At 33.1% G+C, this 16,866-nt stretch overlaps 1 protein-coding gene across 1 annotated transcript; it reads right to left on the bottom strand.

Moving 5' to 3' along the window:
- Nucleotides 1-1,645: 1,645 nt before the first annotated feature.
- LOC132729883 (equilibrative nucleobase transporter 1-like) lies at nt 1,646-16,595 on the bottom strand. The gene is made up of 11 exons (XM_060715719.1): nt 16,425-16,595; nt 15,170-15,656; nt 14,047-14,093; nt 11,546-11,622; nt 10,387-10,479; nt 9,411-9,657; nt 8,997-9,185; nt 8,577-8,678; nt 5,468-5,654; nt 4,549-4,669; nt 1,646-3,506 (listed from the first exon to the last, which is right to left on the bottom strand). The coding sequence occupies exons 2-11, from the start codon at nt 15,601-15,603 to the stop codon at nt 3,363-3,365; spliced, it is 1,641 nt and encodes a 546-aa protein (XP_060571702.1). The 5' UTR covers nt 15,604-15,656; nt 16,425-16,595; the 3' UTR covers nt 1,646-3,362.
- Nucleotides 16,596-16,866: the final 271 nt, after the last annotated feature.

The raw sequence follows: 16,866 nt of genomic DNA on the forward strand, positions 1-16,866 counted from the left end.
ATTCTTTTAGACAGAAAAAAACGTGTACAACTTTCGTAGAGGAGACTATTCGAAAATACATGATGATGATGATGATGATGATGATGATGATGATAATGATGATAATAATGATAATGATGATAATGATGATAATGATGATGAATTTAAACACCGGTTATTGTTATTTCTTGTGATTATACATATGTTGAAAAAGCAACCAAATCATTCACATCTTGTCCGCATAAACTCGCGAAACACATATGACAAAAATGTGTCGTCTGCAAAATTACTGCACATGTGCCATTCAATTTTCATTCTGCTGTTATTCACATATCCCTCAGCAGAAACAAACGAATCATTCACATCTTGATCTCAAATAACATTTGAATAACTTAAACTCGCGAAACACATATGACACAAATATGTCGTCTGCAAAATTTTGCTGCAGATGTAATAGTGCCATTCACTTCTCTTTCTTGTGTCGTTAACTTATCTTTACTTAATTCTGATGTACGCTTGTGCGTCGTGCTAAGAACTGGCTCAAAATGTCACTGTGACTAAAGTAACGCAACGATGATTGATTGAAATGTATCATCTGAAAACTAAGATTGTCAACTTTCAGAACAAATGCAAAATTCTGAAATCGGGGGCGCCCAATTGAGCATAATTTGCGGGCCATTTCAGTACAGTTTTCGATGGAATTAAACCGTAAAATATTTAAAGAAACCGTGATGGATTTTATGTGATATAATAGACCGAAAATGAAAATAAACATGCGTATCTCTTTTATATAAAAGAAAATACTTAGCAAGTGCTTTTACATTAAATAAAAGCCCCAGTAACAGTAACAATAAAAAGTTACTTGAGAAAAGTATTCGGTATATACACCTCCTACGCCCTTTGCTACTGGTGAAATATAAATGTTTGAGATCAAAGATGCATGTTGGTTAGTAGATCATTACTGGACAGCGGCCGAATTTTGTTTTAAATTATTGTGTGCAATTATGTTTGTAATCATTTAAAACGTCAAACTTTTCGTTGTTTCGACAGATGTAACGTGTGCATACATTATTTCAAATAAAATATAACAGCAACGGACTGACGTGTACATGTAACGAGAAATTGTTGAGAAAGCAAAGCACTAAAGGGACGTAATAACTCTTTTGTTGTTTGAAGCAATGAAAATGGTCGACGGGAGATAATCCTGTTTCTTTCTGAACTGTTGTTATAACTGAAGGAAAGTATAATTATATCAAGACTTTGTCATTATTTTTTCCTTAGGTTTTTTTTTTTAATGTTTTTTTTTTGGGGATTTTTTTTGTAAAGAAAATAAACATTATTAGTTATTATTATATATTAGTTACGTGATGAATGTATTTTGAAGATCTTTACAGGACATTGGCTATAAAGCCTATGATACTTTCCTACTCTACTCTCACAACGTCATTGTCAAAAGCAAGAAAGCCACGATGACACTGGATCGTTCACCTGATATACATTGCTAGAAAAAGGCCAATTATTTAATGCAGAAATAAGTAATTAGGTCACACTGGGTGTGTCGTATTTTAACCCGAACTGCATACTTTATAAAACATGTGTAGGCTTCCGCTAGGTGAGACAAATAAAATACAAACTCGGAGGGAAAAACGAACAACACAGACCAGAATATCTTTAAACAAAATAATGATTTATTAGCAATAATGAATAAAATTCATACATGTACATATCATTATACATGTACATTACAAAATAACTGTATCACAATATGCGGGTCATGTAAACTATAAAAGTGCATGGCAGGTTCTTAACGAACATTCTGAATATCTACATATTAACATGCAGTATAAGACAAATTAATTATACACTCGGAATGAATCTGTCAATATCGTAATGAAATTGCATTGGTTTTAATATTTAATTTTGACGTGTCAGATAAAAAGAAAAAGAAGAAAGAGGCTGAAACATTTTATTTTTCAGACTTCATCTTGTTTTCTGAGTTTTGTCTTTCCGTATTAAAATATCAAATATTAAAATATCCTTAAACATTTCTTAGTATCTGTCCCAGAAAAGCCAAAAACAGTACATAATAACACAACTTTAATGACGTTTCACTGAGCTGACGTCATCGCATTATCATGATGTAACTGACTGACGTCTTAAATCTCAAAATATAACAAATATGTAATAGTGAAACAAACATTAAACGAATGAACTCAAAAAGTAGCGATGTAGGAGCAACAAAAGACTGTTGTTGTGAAATAGACTCTTGTAAAATGACATGACGATATATAAGACTACACGTATTATTTAGATCTATAGAAAGTACCCGATGCTTATAAATAAAGATCTATACTAGTATATAATAAACACTAACAGGTCATGTGTTGTAAAAGATACAATTATGAACAGGTCTATTTTTCTATAAATTAAAATGTAAAAAACAGTGTGTAGTATAAAATAAGGCAGCAGATTCTTTAACACAGAATTGGCTCTCCACATTCACGATGCACCTTTTACAACTGTACATATATACATGTACATCTATATATAGCTATCTAATGCCCATCATTTACAAAATAGCATTGAAGATAAATAATCAAATTAATAACTACGTCAAATTTTCTACTTACGAAAACAAAAATGTTAAGTTTTAAAACGATAAAGCATTTGTCATGAACTATCTGGCATGTTCTTTACGTACTATTTAAAAGATAAACAACAAAATCTACTAAATTTCTTACCTAACTGGCAACCTGAGTTTGAAGATACATAATAAGCTTATTGGAGTGGAATAAATGCCGTCACCATTAAAGTTAAAACAATTCAAAATGCTATGAAAGCATTTAAATCTACTCATAACGCTATCAACGCAACTAATTTTATACAAAACGCTATAAACGCAGCTAAATTAATTCAAAACGCTATCAACGCAGTTAAATTAATTCAAAACGCTATCAACGCAGCTAAATTAATTCAAAACGCTATAAAAGCAGCTAAATTAATTCAAAACGCTATCAACGCAGCTAAATAAGGTCATGATATGGTAATGTTTGAAATAATCACTCTGTGCTTGGCAGACAGTTAACTAAACGTCATAACATTTTCTATTGTATAATGTTAAACATAAGCTCATGAATTGTGCTTTGAATACATATAATAACATTAAAAGGCATTTGGCTCGTAAACAAGAAAAAAAACAACAAACATTTTTTGTTTGGCTTTAAGCAAAACACAACCAAATGAACAAAAATCTCAGAATGTTTACACAACGGTTGCACCATTTTGCATGTACATTGTATACTTTTAGACAGCCTTTCCGACGATGCATAAACGTAGCTGGTGTTATATCTTCCGACCAATAGGAAACTTGGAATTTTGAGGACTCAGGCACTGATGGGGACGTCAATGGTATAGTCATGGTTGTAGATATTAATTCCCTCATCTCCTTTATCCCTTTTACCCTTAATATACAGAAGTATAGGGTGGACAATAGTGGAGATCTCTAGTCCAAGAAGCAATATGCTTACCTGAAAGGAAAATGAAAACATATTCATACTTAGTTATAAGTAGAGTGAACATCTCAAATCTACTTTGACAGTCCATATTTTAGAATAACTGTATCAGTGCAATGCCTCACTTCTTCTCACATCTTTTTTGTAATCAATTAATCAAATTGGTTTAAAACCCTTGCTGGCAAGAACAAGATACACCCATACAACCAGTGCAGACCAAGATCAGCCAGCACACCCGTGCAGTTGTTCTCTTTTCAGTCAGTCTGTACATGCTTTGAAATGCTCCCTAAAAAAAAGATGGTTTTGTCCGGATTGTCCAGGAATTTATTCAAGATACTTTGGGTGGTAAACGATGTATGTTTTTGGTATGTTTTTTGGTTTTACGGTGCACCAACAAAGTATAGGTCATATGGCGCCGAAACATGAAAGATGATTTTGGCTAACCTCGGGTGTTACAATATTAAAGTAACTCCAGGGGTAAAAATCACCTCACATCACTACTGGAGCTTAGAGATGCAATGACTCCAGTTATTTAGTCGCGTCTTACGACCATGCAGGGCTAAACGGTAGCTGCAATTCTGATGCATCAACCTTTGAAGGCAATCCCTCAGTAACAATTGGAGGTAAACGTTAATATGTAAAATATATAATGTAGGAGTGCTTAGTGAGGTAATGTGCCTACATCACCAGTTAGCTTTGATGTTGAAACCCTCTAAATAAAATAGACATGTCCAAATTTAAGTGGATCATGTACATTTTATAAATTATCTTTGTGAAAGTTTAAGGTAAAGGGTGACGTATCATGCTGTCGTATATAGGACAATGTTGGTGTCAAACCGCTTACTTACTCATTCAATTATGAGCAATTTTAAACTCACAAATATCATGCTTTGGTTGCAAAATAAACTAAGTAATTCAGTAAACAATTAATTTCTTTTTTTACGCACAATTATTCCATGAAAGTGGCCTTTATTTTATTTACAGGGTTATATTTCTCAGAAGTGGTCATTAACACAGGTTTAACTGTATGAATGTCATGAAATGGAACAAAACTTACATGCATGTAAGATCCTTCGTATGCATCAAACCACTGGAACAAAGGGTACTGGGCAAGTCCAGCTATCCCTGCAGACAACTGTATGAACCCAAACAACACACCAAAGTAGTCAAGGGGAAACCTGGAAAAATAAATTTCAATTTAAAAACAGTTGTTTTTTTTTTTGTTGTTGTTTTTCATAAAGTTTGACTTTTTCATTAGTCTTCTTAATATGTTGTTGTTTTTTTAAACTCTCTTGTCGCGACATTAATCATACCTGACAAGATGTATTATTTATATGAAACAAAAACGGAGAACAATTTGTATAAACAGTGGCTTACATTTGCATTACTTGTCTGCTTACGGCGCCAATAGAGCAATTAGTTTATCCTGAAGACAACTGTGGTCTAGAATATTATAAGAACTTTTAGAAATATGGTTTATTATACAGCATTAATAGTATGGTGTCATATGCATAAACCCTATCTTCGTTTTGCTTAACCCTCATAATGCTGGAGCCTTTACCACAAGTATAAAGCCATACCAGCTAGCACATGATTACTTTTTAATTTTACATCATACATATATACACAAGCCATATAAATACAGTTAAACTTGTGAACAAAGACCACCTAAAGGAGAGACCAATCATGGTCTTTAAATTACAGATGGTCTTTATTTATAGGTTACCTTCTCCCACTTCAATAATGAAGGATTATCAAAAAGTGACCTATATTTGCAGGGTTATCTTTCTCAGAGATGGTCTTTAACACAGTTTTAACTGCATACATGAACTCATAAATATCAAATCAATAAGCAGCAGGTTGGACGTTTCATCCTGTGGTGTTTTTTGTTGTTTTTTTTTTTTTTTTTTTTTTTTTTTTTTTTTTTTTTTTTTTGGGGGGGGGGGGGTTGTGTTTTTGTTGTTGTATATACGTACGCATCCCCAACAAAGGCAACAGCAACCGTGAACAACGAGGTCCGGAACAGCGTGAAAAGAGCAAAGGCAAAGTACGGGGCGACGGCATGTTTGATGTAACAGAGTACTGTTGTCCCGACGGAGTAGAAAATCACCAAACACATCGGCAGAACGACTGGGATATACACGCTCTTGATTTTACCACAATCTAAAATGATAAATCAATAAAATTCAAGCGTTAGAAACCTATCTTCCAACTAAGGAAAACAACTTTATAAGTGAATCAAATAAACATTACAAATTAGCAAATTGTGAAACATATTGTTCATACAGAAGAAGAAATAATATGCATGTTAAGTTTAAACCAGTTGATTTGGGATTTTCCATACATAATTTAGGCCGATATTCTGGACAGACAATTCTCCATTAACATAAAACTTATTTTTCTCCTATTTGAATGGTAAATTTCCGAAATAAAGAAATAAATTTCTATCCTCCTGACAGTACAACAAAGGGCAATGCCTGTGAACAAGAAAAATACATTTAAAGTGCTTCTATAAACACTACTGGTTTCCTAGCAGTCTTCGGCCAAAAATCGCACTTTTTAACAAATAAAATAAAAATCAGTCTACGGAGGGGTACAAAACTTTGACAGGACAAAGTTAGGTACCTGTCAAGCATTGCCATGTGTTTAATGTTGCACTTTCATTTTACTTTTTAATTTGAATATAGGCCTGAAATGTAACACCTTTTATCACCTTTATTCAAAAATTCATAGCAGTTTTTCGGACCTTTTTTTATTTTGAATATGATTCAGTACCATAAAGCAATGTTAAGATGGTTTTGTCAGACAAACAGAACCTCCCAACCCTTTCCGTGTCGTCTGCAAAAATATTTTCCGAAGTATTGATTTACCTAAAACATGGGGTCTTAGTTATTGCGCATGGATATTCAAACTAGAATCCCCAGGTGTTGCTTATTTTTGAGTAAAGTAATGTTGATGCCTTACTGGTAAAAATAGACTGTACTGGACGAAAATGATAAACGTCCAGAAAATTGCTAGGGGACGGAAACTGCTAGGAAACCAGTACATTTCTTTTCTTTATTTATTAAGTTGGTCGAGTAAGTGCCCTGAAACGCAACAAGTGTTTTCCAAATACCCTCGTTGAACTATTATTATTGCTGCGGTATATTTGATAGTGTTACTGAACAATAGTTTACAAATACTTTTGTCGGAGCTTAACATATTCCAATATTTGAATTATTTCCTAACATAAACAAGGCAGGCCGTGCCGGCCAAATTACAAGAATTCATTACAACATAGTTATACATTCCAAACAAGCACAATATGTATAAAAGAGTAATCTACCAAGTAAGTCATAGGCAGTCCAGAGTGGTTGACCCCAACATTGACCTCAGAAAAAGTCAAAGTGCTAAAATTGCCTAAAATTTCTCGAACGTTGTCAAACCACGTAGTTTATAAAGCATATACATTTTGTTTGTTGTTTAACCGTCAGTCCTCCTATTCCAATTTGATAAAATATCGAGCGTAAAAAAACTTCACGTGAAAGGTTAAAGCCATTTCATAATTTCTAAAAAAAAAAAAAACACACACACACACACACACACACACACACACACACACACACACACACACACACCACACACACACACACACACAAACACACACACACATTCTGTATTGTGATGAAAGATTGAAGCTTTTTTACACCCCAACCTCGAGTCCACTTCCTGGAACTAGCCAGTACTGGTGTGTTGCGAGGTAACAGTCGATACACCAGTAGGGCTCTAACCCAAGATCACTGGGTTGAGCGGCAGACATCACAACCACGTGACCTCCATTCTCATAGCATGCATACATGGATTAACATCCTCCGTCGACAGCTGATTCTTGTTTCCCATTTAATTAAAATTAAACATTTATCGTTATTTTAATCGTATATAACATGCACTGTTGTTTGTTATTAATATTTTACAATGCGTGTAGACATGTTAAAAATGCGAAATATGATCAACTGATAAATTAGTTGCTTCAAAGCTGATTTCTCTTTATATCTTTACATTATTAATTTCAGCAGACCATCCAGTACATTTGAAACTTGAATGATTTTCCGTAACTTTCTGTTGTTGTTTTTTTTATTTTTACTCTTTTTATTATTTATTTATTTTTTAAATACTTATTTATTTATTTATATACATTGTTTTTACTTATGTTTTGTTCAGAAATTCTTTTATTTCTTTAACTAAGTCGGGTAATATACCTAGTGAAGTTCATGTGTAGTTCACCAAAGGACACTCACTTATTAAAGAGATTTATGTAAAGGTTAGCGTCCGCGCACATGAACTAACAGTCCATTCAATATATCAGTAAAACACACTAGTCTGTATACAACGTGTGGCCTAAACTATTATTGTGATTTTGTATGTTTTTTGTTGCTTTTTGTTTGTTTGTTTTTGTTGTTGTTTTTCGTGTTTTTTTTGTTGTTGTTGTTGTCTGTTTGTTTTTTCTATGACATAAGTTGTTGGATGCTAAGTTGTATTCTATTGTCTTTCATATCAAAATCATTCAAAATCATAATTAAAACCAGGACAAGTCTGTTGTAAAATTTTACCATGGCAACGATACAAGACATCGGTGTTATTTTTGTACAGATATTTATTTACTATTTTCATAACTTTCTTAACTTGGTTTTAACATATTTATTTAAGCTCGATTGCGAAACAATTATTATTATTATTAATCACTTTCGAGTCCGCTTCATGGAACCAACCAGTACTGGTCATGAAGAGACATAGTCGTGACCCGATCAAGACTCGAACCTATTATCCCTGGGTTGAGAGGCAGACACCTAAACCACTAGGCCACCGCTCCCCTGTTCTTAACTTAGCCAACTGACGACAACAGATTCTACCTATTCGACTAGTACTGATCAAGATCAGCAGACGGTATGATCTTCGCTTTTCAGTATGTACATAGCTTAAAAAAATTCTCTAATATGATGAATGGTTTGGTCCAGAATGAAATATAGACAAGCCTATTTACAATATTGAGCGTGGTAAGGATTAAAAAAATTATATGAATATTGGTACTTTCGTAAAGAGACTTACTTATGTATCGTTTGCGCATGAAGTCGTACACAAATCCACAAAGTAAAGCTGACCCAATAGCCCCCATGGTCATATAGGAGAAGATAGCCAGCATTTGTCCAACTGTAACAAATAAAAGTGATACAAGATCAAAAACAACAACAATAATAATAATAATGATGATACTAGTATTCAATGAATCAACAGACCTGCTGAGAAGACTATATAAATGTTTTACGATTCAATGACCAGAAACAAAAATTATTAGTCATTTTTGGTAAAAATCAAACAATTGGTATTCTTAATTCTTTACCGATAAATGAAAATACTTATTTACATATGATAATAGAAATAGAATACATATCATCACCCGTTAAATATCATTAAATGATTTTATTAAGAAATTATCAAAAATTTAAAACTTTTTATAACATAAGATACCTTTGGATTCATCCCCTTCGAAAATATTTTCCAGCCATACATTAATCTGTCCAATAAAAGTAACAAATCGGAGTGCGTGGACGAAAAGCCAATATAGATGTAACATGTAGGTCACGGAGAAAACAACGGACATCAGCGACGGCTTGGGTTGTTCCATTAGTTCTTTCAAATCTACATTATCACTGATAACTGTAAAGGAAATTATCATTGATAATTGTCAAGCTAATTATCATTATCATCGATCAATGTAAAAGAAAATTATAATTGATAACTGGTAAGAAAATTATCAAAGACAACTGTAAAGTAAATTTACAAATAATTGTGGAGTAAATTATAATTTATAACTGTTAAGAATAAATAATTGATAACCTTAGTAAAATATTAACTTTTTAATCGATTTTCCAAGTATATTACCAACGAGTTCCTTTTCGTGCATTTTTAAAAGCTTTTCGTTGTTTTCTTCCTTTGGCGCTTTGTCGTTTCTGTCACGCGCCTTCTCTTGTTTGCAGCTATTCCTTCTCCTCTTTTGTTCATTAACATAGTCTTCACCAATATTCATCTTAGGTAAGAAGAAAAGCGTGCTCGTGGCAATAATGACGGCAAATAAAACGGAGATAAAAATGTATGACGTCCGCCTAGGTATGCCGCTTTCATACGCAATCTGAAAAAGAGGCAGGTCTGGTGGTGTTGTTTTTGTTTGTTTGTTTTTTTTTCCCAAGCAAAACTGTAGTATTCATAAGAAATGTTGTAAAAACAAGGCGATTTTCGGAAAATTCGTATACTTTTGTAATAACTTTGACATTTCGAAAGAAATCATAATACATGTACAACGTTAGAACTGTATAAATTTCGAACAAATGTGTTATCAAATTGTACTTACCTTCCAAAGGGACAGAAAATTGAGGAGCTGTAATGAGACTTAATTTCGGTCCCTTTATTATGTACAGTGTACTATGAAAAAGCACATTAAGTCATTCAATGCATACTTTGCAATCTGCCGTTGATGTATTAATAGTGCGTCGCAAAACTGTAACATCATTCCCATGCATCCTGTGAAATAATTGGTGATTGCCGAATGCTGGACTTATGAAACAGTAAAACTCAATGTCCCGAATATAATAAATCTTTATTCGCCCTCTGAAATTGGTAGATCCGTACCAGCATATTACATTTTCATATCCGCAATTGCTGTTCATTTGCCCTACCAACTGAGCAATTTGGCCCCTGCTGCATAATAGTTCATACTTTTAGATAATTTCTTGAACTGATATTGCATTGAAATATTTTTTCCCTTTTTTACTACTCGGTACTTTTCATACGAAAAAAAAAACGTTTTCTCGAGATTTCAGTATGATCGAAATCTTCGTTTGTTTAAAAGAAAGCCACTTACCCTGACAAGCTGCTTATTGACTGAAGAAAAGTCGAAGAGTCCTGTGAATATTGCGACAATCGTTGACCGCAAATGTGGATGAAGGTTTGACACCTAGATAAATGGAAATATTATCGATATATAAAGTAATAGACTTAAAAAACCAATACCACATCATCTAAATTAGTTTAAATTTAATCATTAGTTTCCCGGGTAATACCAAATTTTTTGTGTGGGTAGCTGAAAGACAGGGGAAAAACCAAATGTTCTTTGAAACCCCAAGTTGTCTTCCAGAAACTTTTAAACGATTGGTTGCCCCCCAATTCTCTGTTTTTTAACCTTCTAAAAAAAGACAATTTTCCAAAAATCCCCGAAAATTCCCCAAAATTTTAAAACCCTTTGGGAATGTCCCGGCCTTAAAGTTCTTGGTGAGTTTACAAAAAAAAAAATTTTTGGGTTTCCAAAAAAAAGTTTGGTTTCTTCAAAAAAAAAATTTGTATTTTTAACAAAAAAAAATTTTACTTTACCTAAAGTTTGGGAGTCCTTTAAAAAAAAAGCTTGAAAACCCAACACAAAATAGAAAAAAAACCCTTACACTTTTTTGGCCATTTAAAAAATTTTTTCATTCCAAATAAAAAATTTGGGTTTTTTAAAAATAAAGAATAGAAGTCTTAAAAATGCATTGGTCTTTTAAAAAAGCTATAGGGCCCATTAAAAAAAAAATTAATCTTTCAAGGCCTTGGGTGGCCAAAACCAAAAAAAGCATAGGGGTGGCTTAAAAAAAAAACTTTGAATTCACAATAAAATTTGTGACCTTACACAAAAAAAAGAAATAAGGCTTCCCAAAAAATGTTTAATGAGTAAACAAAAAAACGGGGGCCTTAAAAAAATTTGTTGAACCATTCACTATAAATTGGGACCATAAAAATGTTGTGTTCATTCAAAATCTATATGATCCTTAAAAAAAATAAAAAGAAATTTTTCCAAAAAAATCAAAAACCAACACGAAAAAACATCATGAGTGAGGTCCATTACACCAAAAAGAACATTATGAGTGAGTCCATTACACAAAATATGAACATATGAGCGAGTCCATTACACAAAAAATAAAGAACATATGTGTGAGTCAATAGACAAATAAAGAACATATGTATACAGTTATTTATAAAACGAGTTTTACCTGGAGATTGGTAGCAAGCATGGTTAGACCTGCGATGCCGATACAGCTCAACCCCGGTAACAGTAGCCATGGTATCTCTGCAAACAAGTAACAGTCAATTATACGAGGTTCTTTTCAAAGACATCTGCACGTGTTTAAAACCCGGCTTGAGAAATAACACGTCCAGATGCCATGACTTATAAAAATGGGGGGGGGGGGGTGGGGGGGGCAAGTCAAATACATACAGTGACAAATAACAACATATAATTATATACTTCATGTGAAATTTATGGTGGCACAGACGGGACATCGGACAATTATTTTATTACGTGCGCACGTATTAACTGTTCTACGCACACGATTTAGCTAAATGGTAAGGCCAATACGTAAAAGATAGAACGTGCACACCTAATAAATAGTTCAAGTTAAGTGAAAAAATATCTGATGTTCCATTTGTGCCACCGTAAAGATGAGTAATTTATGTTGCATGCATGCTTAATAAAGGCGTTTTTAACAGTGTCAAGAAGAAAAAATGTTCATTAGTTCTAAGATTTTTTATAAGTTTTGCATGATTAACTAATAAGTTATCTGTCCCTGAAAGTTAGTTAGTAACGCTTTTTAACTTTCAAAAATGTGATTAAAAGTTCTCATTAAGATGACATGTAGCATATTTGGGAATCGTTAAAGTGTATTTATCGCCAGCACGGTAGAAATTAACATGGAATTACCGTGCAGGAATGATTAGGTTTGACTATGGTAACTGAAAACAATATGATTCAATTAATCAAATGCATGCTGGTGTGAACATGTTAAAATGTTTGTGATCTTTTCTGTTTAAATAAAGTTGAAATAATAAAGTTACAATCTTCTTCAAAGCCATTCATTTCGCATATACATCCGCACGTTTAACCGTTACCCTGCTGATAGACCTAGCCTTTGCCAACAATATAAGCAGGCCAGATCTGAACATCCATGCAATCTGACCAGCCCCTATATTTTGGCTCAATTACTTAAAGGCACATTATGCCTCAGAAATCTTTAAAACAATTAAATTCTTTAGAAATGCCAAACATGTGTTCAAGAGTGATTTAATACTGGAAATAGATCATGTAAGATGTTTCAACAACTGAAAAAAATAGTAGGGGTGTGTCATAAACAAAGAAGTATTTTGACTTCCGTACAAAATACTTATTAACTTTAATTATATCAATTGTAAACAAGTAAAGGAAGCATAAAATAGTGCATCTGTATGGCAAATGAGTAATGTTTTAAGATACTGTAAAAGAATACAAAAAATAAAGATTTTTGTGAAATAAAGATGATAGCATTTCTGAAGCATAATAGGCCTTTAAAATATACTTCAGGATGAGCCCGAAATTGACAGAGGACATGTCACGGATCGACCACATGACAGACAGTTCCAAAATCTGAAACTGAATAAGTCCATTTCACACTGTCAGAATGTCAAGGGTCATATCCTTACATCGCTTTATTTATATAATGCTCTTATCCTACTTCAAAGTTGGAACTTGCTGTTTAAGTTTAAGGGGTTCCAATGAAACAGTATGAGGAGAATGTGCCTCTGTGCAGGCTGGCTTGGTCGAATACTGGCTCTACGACCGTCGGAAATATGGGAAATGAATGGCTTCTTCTTATATTTTTGTACAAAGATAATGATGTTAGTTAGGTTGTATGGCAAAAGCAATTACGTAATGAAATATTTTTTTCTCGCAGTTTCCAGATAGTTGTAACATTTGCCTTTGATTGTTGAATTGTTTAAGAAAAAACTTGCTGTCATGATCAAAGATAGCCGCATTGTATAGTGTATATGTATATACGTAAAAAATGTATTGATGTGTAATATTAAGTCCTCAAACCGTTTGGTAAGTGAAGTACAAAGAACACTATCGAAGAAGGTAAAAGAAAGGTTGAAGGTAAAAAAACAGGGTTGAAGGAGACTAAATGTGTCTCAAATTATAAAACCCCTTCTGGGAAAAAAAGTCATCACCGTCGAAAATCATGCCCGAAATAAACACAAATTAATGTAATCTTGACAACTTAGCCGCGGAAGTCTCTAAATTTTCGGGGAGAAAAAAAAATCAATCAATATGGCCTTTTGATCATGACCGCAAAATATATTGGAATACAACAAAGACATGTTACAAAATACAACAAAATATCCTGCGCTTTCCATATCTGAAAGTGATAATTTCTTTAATAATACATTTAACATTTAAAGGCAAATAAAATCTTTAAAAATGGTCGGACTGAAAAACTATACCGAGCGTTTAATATAAATACAATTATAATTATGATAAGTAAAAATAGAACTTCAAATAATGAAATCAACATAAATTTAAAATACAGAACAACCCTCCACCTTCGACCATTTTCAAGACTTCATTTGGCTTTTTGGTAAATGTATGCATGTATATATAGAAATTGAATGAAGGTCTTCAAACAAATGACGTATTTATGTTCTGAAATACAGCAAAGAGATGAAATAAACGAAACTGTTTTACCTGGACTTGTAAACGCCAAACATAGAGTTCCAATCAAGTAAATAAAGCTGTTTAAAGAGAATAAATAAAAGATCTATCTATTAATAATAGTGTTTCAAAACAATGTAATGAAAATCACCACTGGTACAATAGCTTTACTGCAAACATTATAATACATTGTTCCAAATCATATTATTCTTCTCAACCCGCCAATTTTTACAAAGATTACATACTGAAGCATAGGCTGAAGATCAAAACTGGACATACGAACCTTGGACGTACGAAGGAATCCATTTAAGCATGAAAAATGTCCAATTTTAGTATTTAAAAAAAACGTTTGCATAATTGAAACTGACAAAAAAATCGATTTGTAGCTCACTTGGAAAATGCGCTTTGCATTCTCAGATCGAACATTTTACCACATAGATCTTTTCATATTGTAAATATATCCCAATGTGTGTCCATGGTCCGATGTAACATAACAATCTGTGTGCTAGAGCAGCCTCTCAAATACTGCATACAAACAGGACTTGTAACGAAATCACAACGAAAGGGACCTGCACCGTCAGGGAAACAAACTCGGGACGCCGGATTCACAGTCAAACGCTCTACTTCTTGAACTAACCGGGAGGCTCATACCAAAGTACATACACGTAACACGTAACGGACTATATAAGAGCAGATCTTTACCGGACTGTACAAGTGCATTTAATGTTACCGGACTGAATGAGAGACGCTATCGGACTACGCCAAGGCAGTACATGTAACCGGCTTATATAAGAACAATTACCAAACTAAGCAACTTCTCTAACATGCTTTGAAATAAATCGTACAATACAGTGAGTTCATTCGAACTACTTCAAACAATACAATAAACAAGCATTGTGGCATTTATTTAGCATCCTTCAGAAGGGATATACGTAAAGAACTTATTTTAAGTTCCCTGTCATGAAATTTTAAAATACTTACAGAAAATAATAGTTAACGAGATATTTTTTTTTAATTTAACATATGTAAATTCATTCACTCTTGTTTTTATTAGTTTTCTCTGCATTACTATCCAATAGTTTCAAAGGTTAGTTGCCTAAAGAGAGACAAACAAAAAGGAAAAAAACATGCATCAACATGTAAAACATATACTCACAAGAATATTGCACGTGTATATCTCGTGCCAATGTGCCTGATCAAATATCCTATTCCGGCAAATGACAGGTACATGAAACTGACAGAAATAGAAAACCAGAGGTTCAACTTTGACTCCTGCTCCGGACAACCTCTCAACATTCCGTCTGCGTTTCTTCCCCGGAACGCGCTCGTGCTGTTATTTCCGTCGAGGAACGTGTAGGATGGTTTGTCGATTGAAGAGTTAGAAACTGTGACAGAAGTTAATGTTTCGGACAATACTATATTAGAGTTATTGCCCGTTTCTTCGTGTGTGCAATAATCTAAATAGAACCCTTCCTCTTTGAGAATAAACACCAGAGATCCCCATCCAAATATAACACCCCCAAATAACACCACCTCCATGAACGCCCATACTGTACAAAACACAGGGTACTTCCGGTAAAGTTCCAACATTTTTTTGTCAATTCTTATAAAACTGTTTAAACAAGAATGTTATCGCTCAATATCTGAAAAATAAAACAAAGCACTGTACAAACAAAGTATAAACTCAACATAAATTATATTAATAATATACATTTTGTATATATCTTAAGTAATTTCTATGACAGATTTCGGCCGAAAATCGTCCCCATTCCCCTTTCCAATAAGTATAATTTTTGCCCCTTTTCTGAACTTCAACCAGCAATGGTTTGAAAGACCTGGTCTTGATCTTAGATCAAAAGGGTTATAACTGAGGTTATGGGGCTTGAACAATAACGTCCAATTATTATGATCTCTAAATCACTTGTGTTGATCCCTAGTGTATTCTTAACATGGTTATGTCTTTGAAAAATCAAATAACCAAATACACCGCTGTATAATATTCAATTAGTTCCCGTGTTTCCCGGACGTTTAAACTTCCCGCCAACTTCGCCATAGTATTTTTTACGTGTATCGAATAAAACGATCTAGATAAACAGTAAACACATGTCTTATTATCCGCTTTTATAAGTCTACATTACAAAATCGATTAAGGAAGGCTTAAACTGCATATATACACTACGTAAATACGAATTCGTGTAATCGTTAAGGTTGTTCACACAACAAAATAAGCATAATAAAGAATAACGATGTTTTTTTCTGTTGAGCGGTCTGGTACTGGTTTCAGGCGGTTCTGATATTGTTGTTTATTCCAATATCGCAATGTGAAAAACACATCCGTGCATTAATATTAAAAAAAACAATAATGCTGTTTATATAAATTATATATAAAATATGCAGCTATATATACTTACCTTAAGACGAGTTTAAAACAGAAAATCCATTCACAAATCAATTAAATCAAATCAATTAAACCACGGTTTTAAATTAAATGTAATACAAACATAATATTTATATTTAGTCTTAATGTATTAAGCAATACGAAGCGTTGTTAAACTGCCATATATAATTATCAACGATGCAGATTTTGGGTTAAAATTAAAAACTAAAATAAATCTTTAAATTTCCCCATCAAGGGCATCGTCTTACTTTTATTATCACAAAAATTTAAATTATCCCCCACCTCCCTCGGGAAAACTTTTATAACTCCGCGGGAATTAATGTATATTTTAGTTAAAAGTGATGCGCACGTTTTCTTTGTAAATTTTTTATGTGAAAATGTTATGTTGGTTAAAATTTTATTTTTTTAAAAATTATTATTTAATAAGTTCGTGTTATGCTAAAATTAATTGGGAT

The sequence above is a fragment of the Ruditapes philippinarum genome, unplaced genomic scaffold (assembly GCF_026571515.1).
Source record: "Ruditapes philippinarum isolate M1 unplaced genomic scaffold, ASM2657151v2 ctg7260_1_1_1_1, whole genome shotgun sequence".
NCBI classification, from domain to species: Eukaryota; Metazoa; Mollusca; class Bivalvia; order Venerida; family Veneridae; genus Ruditapes; species Ruditapes philippinarum.